This window comes from Perissodus microlepis, chromosome 7, assembly GCF_051167445.1.
Source record: "Perissodus microlepis isolate ML-2025 ecotype Zambia chromosome 7, ASM5116744v1, whole genome shotgun sequence".
Taxonomy (NCBI): Eukaryota; Metazoa; Chordata; class Actinopteri; order Cichliformes; family Cichlidae; genus Perissodus; species Perissodus microlepis.
This window is the reverse complement of record NC_140467.1, coordinates 58,591,422-58,617,296: the sequence shown is the minus strand read 5'-3', so window position 1 is coordinate 58,617,296 and position 25,875 is coordinate 58,591,422. Positions and strand designations below refer to the sequence as shown.

Below are 25,875 nucleotides of genomic sequence, written 5' to 3'. Positions count from 1 at the left end.
ACCTTAGTTCAAACCAGTTAACGGCCTATATATTAACAAGAGAAAGGACACAAACTGACCTGTCCAAAGCCCAGAGGGTGCTGCTGCCCAGTCACCTTTTGCTGTCGGGACAGCAGGGGGGCAGATGGGAGGAGGGGGATGGAGGAGGGAGTGCTCTGTTGTCCTACGAAGCTGCATCGCCCTTTGGACCGGGACCAGGACTCTAAGACTGGAAGAGACAGAAGACACATTATTCAAACAAAAGCATATACAAAACCAAAAATAGACTCCAGGTTTAGTCTGTGTGACTAAAAAGTAACAGCAACAACCACAATGACTTCAAACAAGAATGCACACCAGAGTGACAGTAGGTTTACTCTGTTTAAAGAACATGAAACTTTTGGCATCTCAAAATGTGACCATTACTAATTTAAGTTAACATGACATATTTTAACCTGTCATGACTCAAAATGTTAAAAAAAACAAACAAACAAACAAAAAAAAACCTTACTCCTGAATATATGTAAACAGCTGGGAATCTTCACATACAACACAGAACCATTAAACAGATAAGAAAATCCATAAAATCAGGCAAAGGGGAAAAAAGACAATGGACACTCAGAAAATGGCATCTGAGCAAAGTTGATCCTCAGACTCTGATCTGTATCAGTTTTAAACTCACTGCACAATTAACACATTTATTATACAGAATTATATTCTGGGTATAGAAACTGATCTCATGTCAGTGTCTTAGGATAACTTTTGCTGCACAGCAAGAACCAACGGCAAAAACTCAAGCTCTGGTCCAGTACCAAACCAAATGCATCCTCGTTTCCCCCTCCGTACGTAGGATCCAACAGAGTATCCTGTCCTGTCTTTATGTAAACCTTTAGAAACTACTGTAATATAATGTGGATCACTGATAGAAGAAGAAGAAGAAGAAGAAATAATAATAATGGAGGGAAAGCCATAACAGAGGCAATGTTAGCATTGCCTACAATGGATGCATCTTTTGAGGTCTTAGACTAGAAGAAAGTCTTCTGCTGTTGTCTCTTGATCACCTGTTAAAGCCTCTATGACCCACTAGGGGGCGGTAAGCCCCTACTGCTTCCAAATGACCTGTAAAGCAAACACCACCAAAGCACAGGTGACAGACCACACAACTGGGCCAAAAACATGACCACCCCCACCCCACCACCACCACTATTTCAGGTGGGTTGTTTAAAAACTCCACTTTTATACACTTTTTAAAGAAAAAAAACAAACAAAAACAGCGCAAAGCTCTCTGTACGTGTAACAAAAAACAAACAAAAAGATACAATAACACAAAAACAACCTCAGATTATAATTATACACATAGACAAACTTTGCATTGAAGAATCAGTTTTCACTGACCGTTTCTCTGGACACGCTCCTCTATCCCCTGAGTGTTGTTATTCTGCACTCTCATTGGTGGAACTACCATTGTCCTGATGCCACGTGGGCTCCTGCCCTGCACAGTAGGCGAAGGTAGTGGCGCTACTACGGCAGCCAAAGACGGGTGGTTGTTGTGGTTACTGTTGTCAAGGTAACGATAGGAACTGTTGCCGCGAGGGGAAGTCGACGTGTCGGATGAGGGGGAGCCTTCCACTGTGTCACAGCCGCTCTCGTGACCATCATCCTCAGACATGCTGAACAGGAGGGGAGGGACAAACAAGCATAAAGAAGATTCAAGCAACCGCTACTTAAAAGTGTTTTCAGTGTTTTTCTGTTGAGCAACTTTTTTTTTAGTTATTGAAGGATGTAAACTTCTACCTGTTGGCTCTCTTGCATGGTGAGACTGAAGGGCTGGACTGAAGAGAGTTGGAGGCAAACGAACTGGTGCTGAGGCTGCTGTCGGGGCTGCTCAGTGAGCACACTCTCTCCATAGACAAACTGGTGTTTCCGCAAGCCTCACACACACACTTCTCTTTGCACCTGAGGAGACGTTTTTAGATTTTTTTTTTAGTCTGAAACAGCCAAATTTAGAGGTAGTCTCTTGTATAATGCAGGGACTTTCACAGAATGTTGTACGTGAAGCTGACATGTTTTCCCTCATAAGCAGGGCGAGCTTGAACGAGTTCATTTTCCTGATTATACTCACTCATTCAGACGGCACCTCAGTGGTTGTTCCTCCCCACCCTCATCCTCTGCATCTGTCAGATCACTGCGGATGCTGATAACGCTGGGCGTGGGGCTCCCGTCAGTGTCGGCCATCAGAACCGCCACATCTCGCTGCCTGAGCAAGTCCGACTCTCTATTAGCGTTCGTCGCCACCTCTTTGAAGCAGCTCACTTCCTCCTCTGCATCATCATCATCCTCATCTGTGTTTTGAACTTCTGGTTGCCTGGTTTCCACTAAAGGCACCTCCCTTTGAGGCTGCTCCCTTCCTGCCACTGCCTGTTCAACAGCATCAGCCATTTTGGGGGTCCGACATCCAGTGATGTGGACGTTGCTGGAGTGAGACAGGTTCCTTTAAACAGAATTATTTCATAAATGTTTAATATATCAGTGACAGAGAATTTAAAATCCAAAGACGTGCACAAGGAGCAGAAGCCAACCTGTTGTGACTGTGCCTGTTCCTTTTATTGGTTGGCTGTGGCCACACAACGTGAGCTATGCCGATGTTGATCGGCTGATGGGCCGAGAGCGCTGGCATCTGATTAGTCAGAAGAGGTTGTTTGATCACTGCGTTATAGTGGCTGTTGTGTGGACGCACTTTCCTGTTACAGATTTTAAGAGCAAAGGGTGTAAGAGAAACATGAAGCTCCATATTTTGGGTAAAAGCATAAAGAGAATAGAAAACATGCTGTGACATAATAAGAAAAACAGTTACAACTCATGACAAGAACTCCAGTAATGATATTTCAACCCTGCTTTGCACATAATTTGGTAATTCCCAAAATGAATCTTATCATTTTTGCACACATGCCAATAAAGAATTTGACAGAAAAATGTTGACCAGTGTAAGTCTTGCAAGCAGGGACTTTCCCCAGAAGTCTTTGTGACTCACCCCCAGTCGCTGATCCGCTGAGGTCCAGCTGTGGTGTCGTTGGTTAGGGAGGATGGTGGTGGTGGTGGTGGGTGAGAGGGAGGAGGCCCTACTGGAGTCATCTGCTGCCAGGCTGCTGGGACAAGGAGCTGCTGCCCCCGGTTAGACCAGGCCTGCTACAGGGACAAAGGAGTTAAATCATAGATGTTATGTAATCTTCTTTTGATCTCCATCGGTGTCAGAAGTGGTTTTTGAGGAACTGAAGCTTTTACTCAGTGACGCATCAGCAGTAGGGCGACGGGAGCTGAGAGTTACTCAGGGTGTGTCTGCCACTGCTTCTTTAACAGTTCAACTTATTGTTGCATGTACAGAGCTTACCTGAGCTATTACACCAGGCCTCACAGGTAAGGGTTGTATAGGAGGTGCCTGAGTTGCCATGGGGACAGAATAACCTGCTGGCTGATTAAGGTTGCCTTAAAAAACAGAAAAATTAAATTAAACTGTTACACAATAACTAAATTTTATGCCATTTTGGTAAAGTTACTTCTTAGAAAATATAAAATGAATGTTGTGTAACTGCCAAAAGAAGCTATGAACAGTTGATATACCTTGCATGGTTGGAGGACAAAGAAGGAGGGCAGGTGGGAATGAGTCACTGCACCCAAACTGACCATTTCCGGTTGTCAGAGCTATCCCCGGATGCAACACTGATGGAGCCGACTGGGTGATAGCCTGCTTCAGGTACGTGTACACAGAGGCAACGGCAGAGCAGAGAGCGTTGAGTGATAGACAGAAATCAGGTGAGAAGGTAGAGGAGAAGAGAGGAAATGAAAAGGAGCGGTGACAAAGAGAGACACAACAAAGGTTAGCCATGAAAAGAAGATAATGACAGCGGTGCCAGTGAAGTCAATGTGACAGAAATATTTAATCCAGTTTACTACAGTGATGCATTACAGCAACTTCAGGTCAACATTAAAGAATATGCCAACAGAAACAATATGTTAATTAATTGTACATGTTTAGAGGCATTTAGGCACTTGTGCTGAATGACAGACTAAACCTATTCCTAGCACAATCTCACCTGAGTGTGGATTGGTATGTTGCTGTAGCCCAGGAGGCCAGAGGAGGCAGTGGGAGCTAGAGGTGGCCTTGAGAAATGAATGGTGTTCTGGTTGAGAGCGTCAAAAACTGCATTGCTGGACCGAGTGTGGCACATGTCCATGATGCGGAAAGATGACTGCACACTGGTAAGGGTGACAAGGGAAGCTGTATGTTTGTGGTTCACGAGTACATAATGTATTTTTACCATGCCAGTGTGCTCTAAGTTAGACAGGAGAAAGGAAGCACACAGGAATGTGAAAATCAACACATCTTGTGAGCTGTCGTAGCCTTACTGGTTGCTGTGAGGGTAGTCCAGAAGATGAGTCATAGTGAGAAAGGGGTGACTGAGGACACTGGTGGGAACAGTCCTGTCCTCGGCATCGATCAACAGCATGCTCTTAAGCAGAGACACAAACTCCCGCCTGTCTGCCTTCTCTGCTTGCATGTCAGCGTTATCAGGACTCAGCACCAAGTTCACCTAATTGACAGAGCAAGTCACAGCCACAAACTTAGGTTTAAATATATATTTTGTGAAGGTAAGACTTGTATTGTATTGTAAGGTGTTTTATTTGTGTCTGGTGTGGTTTGAAACCGATCCAAGTGATTTGGTTTATAAAGACTCACGTGGGCTATGTCATCCAGACAGCTGAAGATGTACTTTCTGGCCTCTTTGGATTTAAGTCCTGTCTCTTTCTCATGCTCTTCTGTTGTCTGGAGGATGAACAGGAACATGAAGATAAATATTTCAGACACATAAATGTAATATGTTAAGACTTTTGTATAAGCAGGGGTTTGCATCTCTGTGTTTTGGAAATTACTACTGGATTTGTTTCAGAGATGAGGGATGAAAGGTTGGACTATTAGACAAAGTATACAAGCAGGGAGAGCAAACTATACACGTCAGCATGCAAATCTGGACGCGCAACTTGTTCCAACTGAGTTTTGCTGGAAAGTACACGTACAGATAAACACTCGGCTTACATTCATTTAAACTGTATTTAAAGTCAGCTCAGCAGGTAGTCTAAACACAGTTTCACATTTCCTTCGGCTTTCCTCCGGGTTTGCCGGCTTTGTTCTGTTTGGAAAAGATCATGCAGCTGTTTCCTATTGGGAATGTACTGCCACTTCTTATTTTTCCCTGACTGCAAGGATCTTTCACTTGACTTTTTTCTAAAATTTTAATGAACAATTACTGACTTTTAATGACGTGTAGTTGGCAGGAAGAGGCAGACATTGTGTTTGTGTCATATATGTGTGTATTTTTGTAGGATCTGAATGCACATACTTTTAGTCTCCACGATGCATAGGGAGAATCTGATTCTTTGGAGAAGAAACGAGAGGTCTTGGTCCCCTTGTTGAGCAGCTGCTCGGGAGGCAGGCCTTGAGTCTGAGAGATGTACCGGATCTGAGCGGTGCAAGAAAGCAGACAGGACGCAGTGAGGAAGAGGCAGAGGAAGGGAGGAAGAAGAAAATAACAGGAAAGTCACAATCAGTCACAACAACTTACATAATCACTGCATAAAACCACACAACATGATCATCATGAATGTAATGAATTTTACCCAGTTTCTATATTAGTTTAAATCAGCTGATGCACTCTGCTTGTGTAAATATGTATATGACTATTCTTTAAAAAGAACATAAGCTAGACTGAAACACTTTCTCCAACATGTACCCCATAGTGCATGTTGGAGAAACCATTCTATTAATAACAATCTTCACCCACAAAATGTAATCAAAGGCTCAAATGTTAAGTGACAGATTCAAATGTTCTCAGTCCATGTGTAAGCAAGGATGGCCACCTTTTACCCTTTCCCCCTCGCACTAACAAGTCCAAACTTTCTTTGTAGTTGACTGCAAGAAATCACAAAGTTTAACACAGCTGAATCATGTAATTTCACAATGTTTTTATTGGGATGTGCAGGCCTCTATCTGATGTTTATTTAATGAGCATGAAAATCCATTTCTATTTATCAGCCCATGCTTAATTTTACTAATTTGTGAGACATTTTAAAATGCCACTGAAGGTGGGATTACCTTCACAGTGTGATAACACAGAAGTAAACCATCTTGCCCAGATGTAGGCTGTCTTTTACCAAGATTGGTTGAGCTGACCCCCCAGGCTTGATTAAACATCTTAAATACTACGATACTCCAGAAATTCCATGAAAAACAAATCCTACAGTAACAATTTTACAGTGTGTATGTGTGTACATGTCGTGTCTACGGCCTAGAACAAATACACTGACTTGCCAGAGAGCACTGGACTGAGAACCTGCTGATGGTGCACTGAACGCCAACCACACTGTCTATGTGTGCACAAGTGTGTGTTATGTGTGCACGTGTGAGTGTGCGCACTTGTCTACCATCAGGCTTATGTTTATAAATACATTTTGCTGTGTAGAGTGGAACTGCAGTGAGCCTTGGCATAGGACAGCATGCTTTTGGGGACTCGATGTGCACGCGTGAGTGTGTGTCCTGGCATGGCCCTGTGATACAGAGCTGTCAAAGCTCAGCGGATGACTATCAGCTACTCTCTGACTGATGACAGTTCAAAGCATTAGCTGCTTCTAGAGGAACAAGGACCTCCAAAAACACTGAGGAACACACAATAAAGCAGGGACGATTTTAAAGAATCGATTGCTTGGTTGCCAAACCAAGCAATCGATTCTTTAAAAAAAACAAAACAAAAAACAGCTACGTTTGATTATTTGATGTTTGAAATTCATGTCAAAACACACAACGGTGTCCAACTTTTTTCCATTCAAATTTCTAAACTCATGATGGCCTTCATTCTGGACCCCGATGAGCTGACTATGGTCAAATCCTGCACTAGTCTGTGAATGTGTTATGGGCCTGTTCCCATGCTCCCTCTCCCTTGCCGGGGGACTCCATTTAGGGTCCCTGTTGTATAGTTTAGATCGCCCAACCCTGTGGGAAGATAATCACACACTGCCAGGAACAATTTCCTGATTCACTTAGTCCAGATTAGTATTAGGTGGATTTCATCAAGGATTTGTTGGACCACAGTCATAAAGCAGGAGAGAGATTGGGAAGCAACAACAAATGAAGGTTTAACTGTGTAATAAAAATACTATCGTTGGGCTCCTGGGAGAAAACAGCCAAGAATGAATTACACACACTAAATTTATTTTCTGCAAAAATGAGGTTTAATTTTATTTTCTCCACCTTCATTTATGAAAGGTCTCCTTCTTCAGGCTTTCTGTCCTTGAGAGTGTGCATGTGTGTGCATGTGTGTGCGCGTTTGTGTGCGTGTGTGCGGGAGGGGAAAGTCACCTGGTCGTACTCCAGCGCTCCAGGGTAGAGAGGCCAACCCAAGAAGAGCTCAGCTATCACACATCCCAGCGACCACATGTCTATGGCCTCACAAAATGGCAGGCCCAAAATAATCTCTGGAGCCCTGTGGAGAGAAAAGAGAAAGAAAAGGTTACGCCGGGGAGTTGTTCACCAAGTATAATCACAAACAGGTCATACTGACACAACCCAGAGAACAACAAAATAAGTATGGATTGACAAGAGTGGAAAGGCTGGGACCGCTGCAGCTTTTGTTGGATGGAGCTCAAAAGAGGTTGAACAGGAATGTTTATGGGAACAAAAAGGTAAAACAGCTCAGCAGACACCAAGCATATACCCAGGGCATTAAAGACAGCCCAGGGACTAGTGGATGAGAAACTTGCACTTCTGGACTTGTCTGTTTAGTTGCATAGTTAACAGTTACATTTAGAACACAATGAAATTTTCTGAAACTAAGATCGTTGTGGCAATGTGGGAAGACAGAACCATGAAAACCATTCAAGAAAAACAGATTATTGTAAGAACTTGGTGCATAATTGTTATTTGTTTGGAACAATTTTCTGGTATTTCAGCAAAAAGATCTCTTATGGCTGGTACCCATTTTTAGCATCATTGATGACAGAACTGACCCATAGGATACAAGGACAGAAGCTGATTTGCCCTGGCATGTTTAACTAAGACATGGTTAAAAACTTTGTTTCAACAATGAATCTTTCTGTATTATAACATAAGGAACATTATGAATACCACCATGCTGCCTGGCATGTGACTGTCAAAAAGGAACCAGTTACCATGTTGTCAGCAGGATATTCTAAGAACTTAAACCAAAAACTACATCCATATGACGTGCATTCATTCCGGCAACAAAAGAACTAAATCTCTTTCAAAGAATGGACTTTGCCACTTGCGCAATTTACTGGGTCTCGTAATCTTGCAGTAGTTTCTTGAGCCGGTGGATGAAAACAATGCCCTATCAGGCCTGGACACAGCAGCTGAGAAACACTGCTGCAAACAGCAACCACTGCTGTAACGACCACAGGGAAAATGACTGTTGCCAAGCAACAACTGGACGCAGGACGATAATGTAACCGCATTACTGGGTGATAAATGGGGCCATCAGTCATCGCTCTGTGTGTACATGTCTGTGAGAGTGTCTGCTTGTGTGTAGACACACAAACGCATATGTCAAGTTCATTTTTACAGAGCCCAGGCTTTCTGCCCTCCTTGGCTTGCAGGAAATTACACTTTGCCATTTCCCATTGCTCATTCAGGAGGAAGAAGTTCAGTTATGCAACACCAAAAAGAGCCTTGGGGTAGATGGCCTCAAACATTTACAGAACAGTCCTGTAGCAGGGACTAAGATGGTGATTGTGGGTTTCCTTGTTTTAAACATGCTTGAAGTGGTTGGTTTTATCTGACAAACCAAAAACCAACCATTTTTCAAACAAACAGAGGCTAATAAAATACTTTTAAAATTGTTACTAAAATAATGAATTTAAAAAATGATTCATATTTATTAAAACAACAAATAAAAATAGATACATAATGTCCCTTGTTGAGAAACTGCAGTCATAAAATAAGACAATGCTGCTGGAGATTACAACCAGTGTATTATTCTGATGTAGGAAGAGGAAACAGTGGTTCTTGTTTTAACTGTCATCACACCCATGTGCTTCTGCTGTTTCCTTAAAGTCAAGAACAGATCACACGGCAGCAACTCAATGCATTTGGACACGTACACACAGTCAAGTTTAAACTGAGCACCAGAAAGGGGAAGAAAGCAGAGTTTAGTGACACTGAACGTAGCAGTGTCCCACAGCTGGTCTACTGGGATTTCCCCCAACACAGCCATCTCTAAGTTTTACAGAGAATGGTCTGAAAAGGACAAAGTATCCAGAAAAATGCTTTGTTAATACCAACAGAGGAAAACTTCCAGACGGTTTCATGCTGATAGGAAGACAACAGTAACTTAAATAATCACTTGTGAAAATGTTGAATCAGATGGGCTACAATTTGTATGAACTCACCAAAAACATTGCTTGGTCTCCTGAAATCTTAATTTTTGCTGCAACATCTGCACAAGCAACATGAGAGTGTGGTGCCATCCTGCTTTGTATCAACAGGTCAGTCCAGTGGTGGTGTAATGCTGTGAAGGTTATTTTCTTAGCACACTTTGGGCCCTTTAGTACCAACTGAGCATGTGCAAATGTGTAAATGTCTACTTGGGTATTGTTGGAAACTATGTCAACAACATAACCATCTTCTGATGGCTACTTCCAGCAGGATAATATGCCACATCACACAGTTCAAATTGGTTTCTTGAACATAACAATGAGTTCACTGTACTCTAATGGCATCCACAGTCACCAGATCTCAATCCAATAGAGCACCTTTGGGATGTGGCAGAACAGGAGGTTCTCATTATAAATGTGCAACAGACAAATCGTCACCAACAACAGCTTGTTAAAACCATGCCACAAAAAAACAAAACAAAAACAAAAAAAACAAAATCAAGGCAGTCCTGAAGGTAAAAGGGCATCTGTAAAGGTACCAGTAAGTAACTGAAAAGTCTTCGGTGACTGTGTCTATTCTTAGCTGCTATTAAATCTAGAGTCAGTAGTAATGATTTACAGTAATTATAAACTACCCAAGTGTTGATGCTTAAATGGTATGGTAAATGGGAAAGACTCCACTACACCTGAAAGCGATTCCTCGAGGTTGACATTTTGAAACGGAAGAGTCAATCTCTCTAGTTTAGACAGTACAGCCCATGTTGGTAAGCTTCAACTGCACTTAAATTTTAGTCAGTATTAAGACCACTCATTCTGTCACTTTATCTAAGGAAGATACAAGATGCTATTCTCCACCAACTACACAAGCAAAAACTCAGTTCAGCTGTGCATTACAGGCCTATAGCAAAAATAAACAGTCCACATGCATATGGTCAAGGGAGAGATGGACACACACAAAAATAAACCTGAAGAGAGGAGTGTGTATGTGCGCGTGCATGTGTTGTTGTTGCCCCCCAGAGCAATAGCAGCAGCCTTCCAGATCTATAAAAGCTCATCACACAACACACAGCTGACACTCCCGCACACACCCACAGGTGTTTGGCAGGCAAACCAGGTTCCAGAACTAACTAGTCTCACTAGAGAGCAGCAGCTACGACACGAATAAACAGTGCATACAGTATGGCAACACACTGCTGCGGTGTTCAGAGAACAGAAATAACTACGGACACACACACACACACTCTCTCCGGACACGTGTTTAATTGATGTTGATGTGATGGGACTTGGTACAGGACACGTGAACCCTGTGCTTGAACAAACTGCAAGCAGAGCTGATTCATCATGATTACATATCAAACAACGGCAGCATCTCATGTTGCAGGAAACACGTCAACCAGAGCAGCAACATTTGAAGCATGTCTTTGCTTTCTGTTGCATTTTCAAAATGTTTGTAACAATTCCTTAAGACTAACTGATCTTTGCTTCTAATTTGTAAAAAAAAAAACAAAAAAAAAAAACCCCAAACAAACAAACTTGTAAGTAATATGAAGGCGACTCAATGAGTTCTCAGGCCACACCTATTTACAAACATGGATGCATGCCTGTGATTCATTTGTGACAACAACTAACACATGCTAACAGATTTTTGCTACTTCCTCCCTCCATCAAGCATCTACGAGGCCATATTTGTGATACATGCACACGCACACCTAAGGCCATACTACTCACACAGTTGCTTTATCCTACCTAGTGACAATATGTACACAATTTCTGCACAAATGTGTGGATTGGTGGGGAGGAAATTACCCAACGCTGGTCAGATCTTGGACTAAAAAAAGTTGGCTCAAACAAAACTGACAATGAGGTGATCTGTGGCCAATCCAGTACACTGTGTACTACACCAAATGTCAGCAGCACAGAGGTTGCTAGAGGGAAAGCTAATGCAGTGTAAAATAAGCAAATGAGCAAAGTGACAGCAGCTTTGAGGCATTTCACTTTAGCTACACCAAGTTTTTATTTGTATTTTGTAGGAGTTTTTTAAACTGCAAAACTGCGGCCAAATGAGTTGACATGACTGACTGGTACTCGACATAAGCAGATATCATCAGCCATGGTAAAGGTGTGGTGACTTTATGGCAGACTACATTACAGGATTAGTAAGGAGGAACAACTAACAAATAAAATGACAATTATATTATTTAGTCATCCAGATCAGCCTCAGATGTATTGAATATCGTCTCAATGGCAGCTACCTGACATTTATTCACCTGTTCACATGATTACATTTCACTGCTTTGTAGAATGTAACCACTATCATTGTTTTACTTCATTAGCATTTAAACACCACAATAATTTGCACTTAGATTTTGTTTATTATCTACACAAACTGCATTTGTATGCGGCTGATTATTATAACATTCACACTAACACAGTAGCCAGTGTTTATAATAATATCAATAGCCATAACAACAAAACGGATCTTATTAGCTTATTAGAAATATAGTGTAACAGTTTAGTTGTGTTTAAGTGTAGCTCTGGACACACCAGTTTCAGATTTTTGTACAAACAGCTGCTTCACCACACAGTAGCATAAATAATCCATCTGGAGTCCCCAGAAAAATCAATAAGCTTGCCACACAGACACACAGCTACGCAGATTAGGTGTGTGTACTATCATATCATATAATACAGGTGTACAATTTTACGTGATAAAAAACTGACATATCACGAAATCAGTGTTATAGAGATGCCGTGTGTTTATGTACCCTAGTATCCACAGAATGTGATAAGCCCAGGCATGTCAAAACGATGATTTAATACTGAAAAAGGCAGCTACTTAAACAACCTCTAACAAAGCACAGTACGTTGCAAAATATGCAAGAAAGCAGTTACTGCTAAAGGAAGACACAACAAATTAGTTTCAACGAAGGCTAGAGATGCTGGCACCTGGTGATGCGAAACCCAAAAGTAAAGAAATCACTTAACCAAGCATTGCTGGAGTTGGCAGTCCATATAACAGGAAGTGGAAACGGTGGACGGAAATGACTGGTTATGTGGTGGCAAAGGCAGGGCTTTAAGCAGCTAGTTAAAAATCCCAACTCAAGATTCCCAGGTACAAAAATGTTTTTTAGGTTCAGTTTTATTATGTGACAATATTGAGCAGGCTGCATAAGAGCTACAAAGTTAAGTTAGTTACTTAACAGTAACTAAGTCAGTTAAGTACGTTTGTTTTTATTTCTATAGCATCAGAAGTATCATCACAAAATTCCTTCAAATATCTTAATACAACTTTGAGTCTATGCTACACAACCCTAATGCAGATGTGTGTACACATAAGCACATACACACAAAAACAAGCGCACGCAGGTGAAAAAGGGGTCAGTATATAAAAAGAAAAGTGCAGGTAAATTAGGAACCAGCAAACAAGAGACAGGGAATGTATTTAATGTTTTATCATATACATACACTTAATGTGAGTATCATATATTATTCACTCAAAGTACAAGAAACGTATCATGGAATCAGGTATGGACTTCACTGGCAGGTTTCCCTGCGGACTAAATGTCAGTTAGGAATCATGATACCAAACATGGTTACAACTGATTTCCACAGTTTTACTTCCACAGAGAACGGCAAATTAAAAAAAACCCCAACAACAACAACAAAAAAGTCATCTTCTAGCCCCACTTTGTGAAACTGTGCCAACGTGGGTGAGGCAGCAACTTAACTCAACATATGGATACTGCATTTTGAAAAGAAGCTCAAGATCTGCCCAGGACTCTGTCAAATTAGACCTCGACAAAGACACATCTGAATATCTACATGTACAAGATGTACGACACTAGGCGCCAAAGTAAAACATCACTTCAGTGGCAAAGACATCACACCTAGCTGAAGGAAGCCTACACACCCTGCCCCGATCTGAAACTGTGCTAAGATGATAGCCGTCTTTACTTCTACCTGAGCTGCTTAGCTGAATTATTCACATAGCCCAATGCTCCATTTTCACTGTGGGAGGTGGTTTTACGTCAACAACCCCCACAGCACAGAACAGTCACCTCACCAGGCCCTGCTGTGTCATGCTACTATGGCAACACCACATAAGCACAAGATGAGCACAAAGGTTTCAGCTACGACTGTCTAGTTACAGAGCAAGGCTTAGGGGAAATCAATAAAGTTCAAGTTCATACCATCACCCTCTCAACTCAAGCACGGTGCTCACTACCAGATAAACCCAAACTATGTTGACATATTGCGCCTTTGACGCCGACAGTGAAAGATGAAATAAAATGTACACACTCACAAATTATGTAAAATGGATGTGATAATCTTTATAAGAATATAATTTCTGATCCTATAAAGTCTATCCAACTTGAATGCATATTCCTTTACAGGCTTTTGAACATGCAAACAGGAGGATCAAAACACCCAACCTTTAATTACTGGACATGCTACCACTTGAACCACAGATTACCCAGTGAGTCATAAGTTTTTGTTTAATTACCAACACAATTAGCAGCATCATCCAAAAGGAAGTTCAACGTAAATTTACACAAACATTGCTAATAACGGCCCAATATAATATCTCAAATCACAATAATCTTCCTTTAATTGTTCAAAAGTCTCTGTATAAGGTTAACATGGACAACACTGAAACTATGCTATTTTTGTGTATAAATGCTTGTCCGTACAAATTTAGGCTAATCAATCATCCTAATCAAATCACATTAATGACTTGTGTCACATCATTGTTTGTTATGCAACATTCAGGAAGGATCTAAACTAATATCTTACATGTGACAATTTAATATATTAAAAACTCAATGCTAGGGTTCTTTTTTTTGGGGGGGGTGGGGTCCATCTTTGGTTTTCAGTCAGCACTGTGGAACTTTAGCTCTGTTGACTGAAATGATACTGAATATTAAATAAGCTAGTCACAAAAGGCCCTAACTTTACATTTAAGCAAATGTACTTATACAAGCAGTTATGGCTATGCTATTTGTCTGCCATCACTTTGATATTAGGTGATATGTGAATGCCTTGAAACTGTAAGTTCTTTTCAGTGAGTGTCTAATGTGATTTATGGTCAGTGCTCTCAAGACTAGAACTAGACAAAACACCAATCTGTTCATTTTTTTGTGGATAAATATAGACTCTTCAGGGCTCTAGACTAACTTTTTGCCATGGGCGTACCGGTACGCCTAACTTTAAAAAGTTAGGCGTACCGGCACAAAAGTTAGGCGCACACAAATTTTATAATAATTTATATAATATAATGTGTTTTTCTGGATACACTGTGCTTTTTCAGCATTCAAAGATTGATGACACCGTGTCAGAGCACTGGCTATGCATTTCAGAAGGATCAGGCCTTAACTTAACAGAAAAGTTAGCAATAGTTCTTTTCCTATTACAGCTACATTCACTTCTGTCATGCCTAGGCTGCTCACTAGGGCTGGGTATCATCACTGATTTCTATAATCCATTCGATTCCGGTTTTCAAAGTCCCGATTCGATTCAACTTAGCCTCAGACAGTCAGAAATATTATAATTCTGATCATTTATCAGTACTGACTTCATCAGAATTGTGAACATCACAGCAGATGCCTTTGTGTGAAAGTAACTGAGAATAAAACACAGAAAAACATGAAGGAGATTTTCCTGGTCTGGCTTTTTATAGCAGATAACCTTAAAAATATTCTACAATGTTCTGCATATAAAGTTTAAATTTCTTCAGTATTGAACAACAGAAAAAATAGGCTTTCTTGTCCGAGGTCATTTAAGTGAAAAAAAGAAAAAGAAAAGAAAAAGACAGCAGCCGACAGCGCTGTAAACAACGGTAGACTGGTGGGTAATAAGCGAATGAATAATACAGAAAACAGAGATTGGAGACGGGAAACTGTTCTTGAAGTACAGAGAGAGATAGAGAGAGAGCTAGCTGTGCATGGAGTGTGATTTTAATAGTCGTGGAAGCAAAACAGCAAAATTCATGACGACATTGATCAAATGTGAAGCGCAGTTTGCTGCTTCTTTTGCTGCTGGCTCGGTGAATTTTGGTTGGAGAGAGACAAAACCTGCAGCTCAGAATCAGCGCAAAAAGACGTAATCACAGCGCGGACCGGCGCATCAGAATCGCTAAGCTCCGACAGTGTGTCCGTCTACGGGCCGTCGGGTGAGAAAGCCGAGAAAGACAAAGCTGATTCTGATGCGTCGGTTCCGCTCCGTGTTTACGTCTTTGTGTGGAATCCGTGTACCTGCTCTCATTTGCTGTTTGGTTGTTGTTGAAATGGTTTTGTGAGCTTTAATCTGAGAATCTGGCGTTTCTGGAAAAACACAGTTATATTTAAAAAGTCGATTCAGGATTTAATGAATTGATATCGCTTTATTCAAGCTACTCACCTCCCACTTCCACCTGCACTTTCAACTGGACCACGGCCAATCAGAGAGGTCCCGCCCCTGACTATCTCTGATTGGTTTAGTCCACGATAGGGGCATAATGTGTGTCTGTTGTTGACCACAGGGAAGGTTGCAGATTTTTTTTTTTTTTTTTTTTTTTTTTTGCTACCCGAACAGTTGGTCGCACAGATGCAACCAAATATTTTTTTTAGTCGCACCACTGAAAAATTTGGTCGCATTTGCGACCAAATTGGTCGCACTCTAGAGCCCTGCTCTTTGTCATGCCAGTAAACACCAGGAACAAAACATTCATACTGGGCCTCATTAAAATGACCTCAGTTTTACTGCCATTTTTGGGGTTTCTTTGTGTTTTAAAAATCTGAATTCTCATCAAAGCCACACTGTTGGCAATGCCATTATCCATGGTGCTGGAAAATCCAGGGAAAACCCAAAAACATTAAGCAAAAAAGCAGAAAAAGAAAAATCCACCCAACCACTGTGGTGAGGCTGTATCTATTAAGAGCTTCGCTATGGTAACAATACAGCACAGGCATTATGTAACATGAGCATGGGAGATGATACACTATATCCTTCAAACCACTCTCCACATAACCTCACTTACAAACAACGTAACACTCGCACAGAGTGAGCTGACTCATTGAACTGGGTCTTGTATAACAGCAATAAGAAGCAACAGCTACTTTCATCTGCTCCACTATTAACACGTATAGGAAACAAAATGCACTGCAAAATATTATTATGACATCTCAGTTTGAATACAGACAATTCCCCCAACCAAGCTTACATACATGCTTACCAGTGTACACTGCACAACTAGCATATGCAGTACCAGCTATCATCATGGCTAAGCCAACTCCTCCTCACACAAACCCACAATGGAAAGCAGGTGGGATATACAGCAAGAGAAGAAAGCCATGAAGTACTGGTTTATTTAAAAATAAGACTTCTGTGTCTGGAGTCAGCATATTCTTTCAGCCATACACCACCAGCTAAGAAAAAGGTCAAGTTAAAAGGTACAAATCTCAACATACAAACGTTGAATACTCAGCAAAGCCCCTCTGTGACATTCATGTGGCATTATTGTCAGGCATGTTAGGGCACATTTTATATCCAGGCTCAACAGCTGTTCTATAGACAGGGGCACCACATAGGAACACACCCAGACACACACAGGAATGTCTGAATGTTTTTTCCTGGATCTAAATGTGGGTTTTCACATACCACATTCTTCACTGGCCTGAGTGACCTCTCTGAAATCCACCAGCAGCCCATTTTAACTGCACTATGATCTCACTTTTGCTGCTTCAAGACAACACACACACACACACACACACACACACACACTGAACGCACGTTCTCCACAGTTAAACAGGTCAAATGAGGAGCAAATCCTTTATGTTATGTAACAGCTGTAGCTCCACACTAAACCTCAGCTCTGGTAGAGGAGGGGGCTGGGGAGTGGCTAGATTTCTCTAAAATAGAGAAGTTGCACAAAGCTATTGGTGGAATGTTTGTGCTCTAAGGCTCACAGTTTTACATTTACACGTCCTAAGTTTCTTCACCTCAGGAAACCCAGACTTATGTATCCCCATTTCAACACCACTACCAGAAACGCTTTTGAAATAACTGATAATGTGCTACGTTCCTTACAGGGCAATAAAATCAGAACTGCAGAGAGTGTACTGTTGGGTGTGTGTGCGCCATTAGCTGCTGGCATACCCCTTATCCCAGCAGCCTCTGAAGAATTGCACAATGAAGAGTTTGCAACAGTTCACCCGACCCAAATGACCTGCTTGCTGAAACTTGCTAGTCGGAGTTGTGATGAATAAAATTGCCAGCGTTCTGTCCCGTGATTAGCAAAAAGCAAATACTTTTGCTTTGGAAACAAGCTTGGATATCATTATACGTGTCACAAACAAGCCTACGAGTCCACAATGAGACGGCTATATACCAAAGAGAGACAATGTTGTTTTTTTTTAGTCGACCTTGTGGTCTACTTTGATTTTAAGTACAGAAAGTCCTAAATTTATTGTGTCATAATGCGAGCATATAAGCTTACAGCTTAACAATTTAAGTTCTAGATTTCAGTTCAACAATGCGTCCTGAGGTTGGGAAAGCTGTTTCATAAGCACGTTCTTGCTTTCACAGAGGCCAGAAAGACAAGCCAAATATTTCATGACGCTGTTCCTCATATAAACATTTCAGTTCCTCTGCACATTATGCAAGATCAGCCAAGTTAAGGGCGTGATGCACTGAGAACTACTCAGATGTACATCCAGGCATGTACATAAAAAATGCATACAAATACAGAAGGGGGAAAAAAACAGCTCCCAAGACATGTCAATGAACTCCCAATGAGAGTGTGCAGGTTGTTACAGACCACGTCATATTACATAACAGAAAAGGCCTAAACACACACTGCTCAGGCAAGACCTCACTAAGCCCTGTGAGAAACAGGGAGAAACACACAAACAACCATTACCCATGGGAATAAGTCAAATCACTGTGCTAGCATGTTATGAAGACAAATACCATGACATTTCACCTCGTGACATATCTGATCTTCCTAAAAATATTCTACCATGTGAAGCTTATTCTGAACACTTTGTACCACTGGAAACCAGCTGGGTTCAGTCTGATGCATGCACTGATTGGTTTTTTTAAACATATTTAGGGGCCTTTTTGACAAATGTGAGTCCTATTCAAATTTTTTAAAAGCCCATAATTACAGTAAAACTAAAACTTTAATTGTCACATTACAGGAAATAAAAATGTTTACCATAAACATTTGTCTCAAAATTAAACATCATGCTTCTCTTATGATATGGTAACTGATAACGCTGCATTAAAACTACAGGGAGTAGTGAAGGCTGCATTCTGATCTACAATAACAAAGCAAGTTTACACAGCAAATTATTTTAGAACAGCTTCAAAATGTCTTTCAAAGTATGAACAGGAATGCCTATCATATCACGCCACACCCACTGGTGAATGACTCCCATGAGTCTTGATGAATGATTCAGAATTGAGTGAAAGCACTCACCTGTAGTATCTGGACTGCAGATAAGTGGAGCAGACAGCCTTGGAGACATGGCTGGCTGAGCCAAAATCAATGACTTTGACTCTGTAGGGCTGTCTGGAGGGGTCAACCAGCATGATGTTCTCTGGCTTCAGGTCGGCGTGAATCAAACCCAAAGACTTGAGCTTCTTTAGGGCTGTTGCCACCTGCAGGAATTAACACAAATACAAAATATGATTCAAAATGGTGCTCTGCATTTTTTAGCCCATTAAAAACTAGGTGTGCCAGCTCTAAAAGCATCATCATACAATATGTCCTGTATCTTATGTGTTTCTATGCCAGAAAAGCTGTTTTACCTGCTGCAGAATAGGCCTGATGATTTTGAGTGGCAGTGGGCTGAACTTGTTCTGTTTAAGAAAGTCATACAGATTTTGCTCCAACATCTCAAACACCAGGCAGGTGTGGCTGCGGTGCTGGAAGCACTCCAAAGCACGCACCACATTGTGCTCCTCTGCATTCTCACTGCTCAACCGTGCCAATATCTCAACCTGGAACAAAAGGAAATAACATAGGCTCAGACTATCAGCTGTTAAAAGATTATGGGAGAGAGAGAGAAAAAAAGCCAAATTGAACTGTTTCTGTTGTTTGGTTTTGGTGTGATGCTGCAAAAAAATTGTGGTCATGCACAGAGCAGCACAGCAGCAGATTTCAGCTAACACACTGACAACAGACAGTAATTCACAGTTCCTCACCTCAATCTGTCCCTGACGTGCATAAGACGGATGGTTCTTCAGTATTTTAACAGCCACCACTTCACTCGTTCCCCTCTTCCAACACTTTACCACCTGGCCAAAGGTGCCACGACCCAGAAACTCCAAAACCTCGTAGCTGTTCTTCTGGGAACACAGAACCTCATGCTGAACTAACTGGTAGTCACCATCTCCTGACCCAGCTCTAGTCACTGTAGCTCCAGCCACTGCCTCGTTACTGCCATTTGGCCTGATTTCAGTTCCATCCACCCTGATTCCAATGTCTGTCACACCTTCCACCCTGTTGTGTTGAGCAGGCATCCCTCCACCTCCTAATCTGACAGTGTCTGCAAAGTTCCCAGTGTTGGTTTGCAACATGGCCACCGGAGGAGGAAGTGAAGGCAGAGCAGATACCTCCTCCACTATCTGCATGGTTCCGACACAGTTGTTTCCCTGCAGTTGTTCTCCACTTTCACCTGTCTTCTTTTCACATTTCTGGATGGCAGCTGTGTCTAAAAGTTTGGTGTATCCTCCTGGCCTTGGTACTCTTCTGTTTCTACCACCGTCCTCTTGCGTTCTGATACAGGCCCTACTCAGCAGCCCACAGTCCAGGCCTCCTGCTGCTGGAGTACCACCACTGTCCCTATAAAGCCTCACTTCCTGTGGGCCTCTGCCTCTGCTCTGGCAAAGAGACTGCTGATCCTGGGTCCGAGTTGGACCTTCTCCTAGGTTCTCTTCACTCTGTATTCCTGCAGTCTGCAATGCCCACAGCCCCCCTTCTCCGAGCTGTATTCCTGCGTGCAGTCTCCCTGAATCAGCCCCGACTGAGGATGGGACAACGTTGTTGGGATATGCAATACCGTAGTTGACTCCGATCACATAGGTTTTGGGTGGTGGTCGGTGCTGAAAGGCTCTGCTGGTGTTATTACTGCGGTGGGCTTCACCTATATGTCTGCTGGTACCACTACTGCTGGTTCCTAAGGCACTTGTTTGAGCTGAGTGCATCTGTGATGGGTAGACCAAGACTTGTGAGGCCATACCTAAAGAACAGAAACACAAGCCACATGAATCATTTAAAGCATGGCAAAACAAACTCACACCAAAATGCTTACATTCAAAAAAAGTAAAGAGTAAAGAGTAGAACCAAAGTTTTCTCTTCTCCTTCACCATTCTCTCGAGCCAAGATTTTAAACAAAAAGACAAAAAATACCAAAGGACACCAGAGCAAATACACATTAACTCATCATTTCACCATTACAGGAAAGGGGAACTGGCCTCCTGAAATGAGAGACGGGGGAAGCCCGCTGCATCTTTGGCCTGTCTCTGCATGCTATACTCAAGGGTCAGTTTCACACAAGCAGAACCACACTGCAAGCAGTACTGGAGGGGAAAATAATCCACCATAAAGGCACGATGAGTTATCAACCAGTGACATTTTACAAATATGGCAATGATACTGAAGTAACAGTGCTTATTTAGATTAGCATTAAAACCAAAATCAGAAGTAACACCATCTGTAAGAGAGGACGCTGAACTGTAGTAGCTTCTGCTTTACTTTATGGCCTTTGCAATGCTGTAGTCCAAATGATCTAACAACGATTCTTTGATTAAGGCACACCTCACTCCCAAATCCTAGAAGCATATTATACCAAAACATGCATTCAAGCAACTTACACAATCTTCATGTCAAGCACTCACTTTTCTATTCACTGCTTTCTACTTTAGGCAGTTGTCTATTACTGATGTTCATGTATTAATGGAAAAATTTGTTCAGCATACAATGTTATCCAAGCTGTAAAAATTTAAGAATTCACGTTTCTAAAGTCAGAACACTGTGGTAGCACACCAGGCGTATACTAGCTAAAGTGATAACACGGTTAGAAACAAATGTGACACAGTGTGGGGGTCATGATAACTGTGTATTGATAGCATTAAAGTATTAAATATTCATGTCATGCCTATAGCACAAATAGGCTTTCTCAAACTGTTTTTATGCTTTTGTAGAGTTAGAGTTAGACTCATCACCTCCATCCACTCGGATTTCAATTTTAATTCCCCCCCCCCCCCCCCAAAAAAAAACGACAACAAACACATTCAGTTATAGAGCCGCCTAAAAGAATACTGACTTTTTTTCTTAAAGATTTTGTACAGATATCTTTTTTGGTGTGTTTCTTTTTTACCAAAATAATTGTGGAGTGAAAATTTAATACTGTGATAGTCCTGGAGCACAATCTACAATGTTTATTAATGTTAGATGCTTTGTTGAATTGGATTACATGTTTTAAATCACACTGACAGTATAGACCAAGGTTTAGGCCAGTTTTCTCAGCTGACAGTTCAAATCAAATTCAAATTAGATGTAGGCCTATTCAAACAACATGGATGTGTACTAAATGTTCACAAAAAGACAGAAAGGCAGTATAATTTTATGGAAATCTAAAGCATAAATTTCACTGATGGTTTTTATTGGTTAACTGAATTTATAAGAGATGGTGTATGGGCAGGAGGCTTTTCGGGGGGGGGAAGAAAAAAAATAAACTTTCAGCAAAGTGTAATTCAAGTTGTCTTAGGACTGTTCCATGACCACTGGGCTCTGACCAGCCAGTATCAGGTTTCTTTTAGACTAGATCAGGAAGTGGAAGTGGAATAAGAAGAGGGTCTCACCACACTGAGTGGGGTTGAAATCAACCAGGTAAGACTACTGTGGCTTGATCTGTTTTTATATCTGAAAACAAACAGCAATCTTTTAATTAATCCTTTATTTTCTCTTCCAAACTGAAAAAGTACCTAATGCCCCCAAAGCTGAACAAGGATTTTTGTTAACCCTTAAACTCTTTTAAGTGAGCAATGTCCATCTTTCCCACAAAACAGTTAAATCATTGACTAGAGTGGACACATTAGGCCGAATTATTAATTATTCAGACCTTAATGAAGTACTGCTGGCATTACTCACATCTCCCTGGAAGTTAGGAATATACAAAGGAAACTGATTATGCAGCCACAGAACAAACATGCTTGATTTAGTTTTACACCAAATAGGATATGATTAGAGAACAGTGTCAGCCATTATGTAACATACACATTTTTAACATCCCATTGTCTAATGCTACACACTACTATAAAATATTTGCCTTCATTTATTCTTTTCCTGCAACTTTCCTTTCATCGCAGCAAGTCTGTACACCGCGATAACAGGCATAGGCAAAGGCTGCAGCCATACTTCCTGAATGCCCGTGTTTGGCTGGGTTACATTGGGACTCAGGTGATTCCAGTTTGACGCTCATGAAGCCGGCTGCGTTAAGCACAAAATTTCACTCCAAGTGCCAATGTTCACAGGAACGCAGGTTGAGACAAGCAGAGGGGTGTGCCTCAAAGTCAACATTAAAATAAAACACACCTCTTATTACCAGCAGGGCTGATGTGTTTCACTAGACAAACTGCTGATGGACAGTAACACTTGCAACCACACTTCTCTCTCTCAATATAGATCTGTATTCAGACTCTGGTTAACAACAATATTACTCAGAGCAGAAATGAGCTGGCAAATAGCTGTGGAGTGTGGCTGTAATTAAAATTCTTGCTGACATCATTGTAGTCTAAAACCAAACCCATATTTTTCCACTGCCTCCCTCACCGCTACCTTTCTTCATTCAACAACTACAGCAGCAAATTTAGCAAACACTAAAAATAATCTGATGGTGCTACAGAAAAAAAAAAGGCAAAAGGCGACACCACCATATGGCTGATGCCAACATCTCCACCTTCCTACGCTTGCCAATATGTCATTCCAGTCTCTGGGGGCCACCGACACAGCCAGTGCTGCTCTGCCTTCTCACTGCCAGGCTTAGGTAGCCTGATATCCCCACAGGATGACGAGACCCAAGCCTGAAATAGAGAGCCACGACACACACAAGTGTTTGCGTGTTTGTATGTGCTCACGGGTCCAGCTAGCGTCCTTTTACAACACCCCACAGTTTGTTACTGATCAATCTAGAGAGGCATGTTAGCACACGGGGAGGGGTGATGTGTGCCTGGCTGTGTGTGTGTGTGTGTACGTGTTTGGGGGATGGGCAACACCAGCCGAGACACCTGTTGGAACTTATAAACTGACAGGCAGCAAAGTAATTTACTCAAACTCACTCAAAAATACAAGTGCGAACTTTTACAGGTGTTATATCTTTACTAAGGGACAAAAATGTGTCAAATAAAGTCGTTTTTTCGTACATAACTTTTTCAAGTTAGCACAAGTTAACAAAATGCATAGCTAAAGTTACTTAAAAATGAACACACATGAAAGGGCACACTAAAACCACACACCTGAATAGCTACCGTGTGCCCTAGCTCTAATTAAGCACGTTTTATCGCCAACAGTTTCCAGCTACAGGGGACAAATCGAAGTTAGCAGCAGTTAGCAAACAAGCTAGCCATGAGCGAAGTCCTGTCAACGTTAAAGGGACATATGAAACAAACACCAACGCAGCACACAAAGTCCATTTGACGCCCAGTCTTGCCAGATAAGGTGACATACCTTCAACAAAACCAGTAAATCGTATCGCCCAGGGTGTGAAAGAGCTGGCTAGCAACGAGGACCCGCACCACAGTCGATTCCTGCAACGGTGCTGCTCCTGCTGCTGCTGCCATCTTGTTCAACGACGAGGACACACCGAGCGACTTTTCGCACATTTGAAGCACTAAATAACGCAAATAACTATCTATTACGAGAGCCCGACGTGACCCATGGTTTCCACAGCCGTCTCGGGTTGCGCCGAACGTCACTCTTGTGCCTGCTTAGGACAAGGAATCCGTGTTTCTAAACTTTTGCATGTTAATACGCCTCGTCCCCCACGGAGATAGCTGCTGGCGGGCGGCTAGCTGTTGCTGCTGGTTCGGTAGCTTGTTGCTTCTCCGCATGTGTGGAATGTTGGGGAGGGCAGAGGGAGGGGACAGTAAAATAATAACAGTGCTGTCTCCATGAAACACTGACTGAGCTGCAACGTTTGATTTCTGTTTAGATATGCCAGAATTAAAACTTGTTTTTAACAATCTGTTCATTTAATCATCTTTTGAACTTTATTACAGTACTATAAATTTGTATCCACTCAAAACAAAGATGCTTTGTTTTTACACGCATTGCTTCATCAGCCCCCATGTTCACCACAAGTCAGTTGATAATGTTTATACTTCTTTTAGCTCATTCTAGCTCACTGTGCTGGCATGATCCCCATGTTTAAATAAAACACTCTCTAGCTGAGCTGTGACAAAGAAAATGGCACAAAGGACAGTCGGTGGCATGTAATAATACACCAACACAGGAGTACTGGTTGCTTCTGGTTCTCTGGTCCTAAATTAAAGTTGCCTTTTGTGTTAGCGGTGATCAGCTGAAGCTTCTGTGTGCTGCTATTTTTGAGTCTTTTTAGGGAATCAAACAGAATCACTCATCGGTAATAACTGGATTGCACACCAAAGTGATAAACACAACACTCAAAGATGTTTAATTGTTGTTTAATTCTTAAATAAAATGTAAATCCAAATGTTTTGTTTTCTTCTCCATCACATCCACAGTTAGTATGCATACAGCTGGGGCGATCAGATCACATGTATATTGATGCAGAATAATTGAAAGCAATAATTGCAAGTGTCATTTTGCACATTACTTCATAATACTTTGCTGAATGTAGCTGCTAATATGTGGTTTGAATATATTATTGGATTTCAGCTGCTTTGTTCAGTGCGGTCATGGAGTCCAGTTAGTGTAACCATCATCTTAGGTACACCTGTTCAACTGCAAATATATAAGCCAAATAGCATTGCATTGTAGCAACCTGCTTTTCAAGCTGAGCATCTGAATGGCGAAGAAAGGTGATTTATTAAGTGACTTGTTAAGAGTGTGACATGGATGTGGGTGCCAGAGGGGCTGGTCTCAGTCTTTCAAAAACTGCTGATCTACTGAGATTTTCCCACACAGCCATCTCTAGGGTTTTTGGAGAACGGTCCAAAAAAGGGAAAATATCCACTAAGCAGGAGTTCTGTGAGCAAAAATACCTTGTTGATGTCAGAGGTCAGAGGAGAATGGCCAGAGTGCTTCAAGCTGATAGGATGGCAACAGGAACTCAAATAACCAAGCCATGCAGAACAGCGTCTCTGAATGCACAACAGTCCAGCCTTGAGACAGATGTGCCACAACAGCAGAAGTCCACACTGGGTGCCACATCTATCAGATAGGAGCAAGAAACAGAGGCTACAATTTGCACAAGCTCAACAAAACTGTACAGTTTC

General features: G+C 41.7%; 1 protein-coding gene across 2 annotated transcripts in view; it reads right to left on the bottom strand.

The window, feature by feature from the left end:
- hipk3a (homeodomain interacting protein kinase 3a) overlaps positions 1-24,500 on the bottom strand; it is a 29,786-nt gene extending 5,286 nt beyond the window's left edge. The window contains exons 1-17 of one of the 2 annotated variants that reach the window (XM_084936278.1): positions 24,128-24,500; positions 19,603-20,639; positions 19,207-19,398; positions 18,875-19,056; positions 7,388-7,511; positions 5,376-5,495; positions 4,715-4,801; positions 4,384-4,568; positions 4,071-4,233; positions 3,598-3,721; positions 3,368-3,462; positions 3,011-3,165; positions 2,559-2,720; positions 2,102-2,470; positions 1,774-1,935; positions 1,375-1,649; positions 60-208 (exon numbers count right to left, since the gene is read on the bottom strand). In XM_084936278.1, the coding sequence (XP_084792404.1) occupies positions 60-208; positions 1,375-1,649; positions 1,774-1,935; positions 2,102-2,470; positions 2,559-2,720; positions 3,011-3,165; positions 3,368-3,462; positions 3,598-3,721; positions 4,071-4,233; positions 4,384-4,568; positions 4,715-4,801; positions 5,376-5,495; positions 7,388-7,511; positions 18,875-19,056; positions 19,207-19,398; positions 19,603-20,637 (3,579 nt within the window). In that variant the 5' untranslated portion in view covers positions 20,638-20,639; positions 24,128-24,500. The remainder of the gene's footprint in view (positions 1-59; positions 209-1,374; positions 1,650-1,773; positions 1,936-2,101; positions 2,471-2,558; positions 2,721-3,010; positions 3,166-3,367; positions 3,463-3,597; positions 3,722-4,070; positions 4,234-4,383; positions 4,569-4,714; positions 4,802-5,375; positions 5,496-7,387; positions 7,512-18,874; positions 19,057-19,206; positions 19,399-19,602; positions 20,640-24,127) is intronic. The other variant, XM_084936279.1, reaches the window with a different exon arrangement.
- Between the last annotated feature and the right edge of the window lie 1,375 nt (positions 24,501-25,875).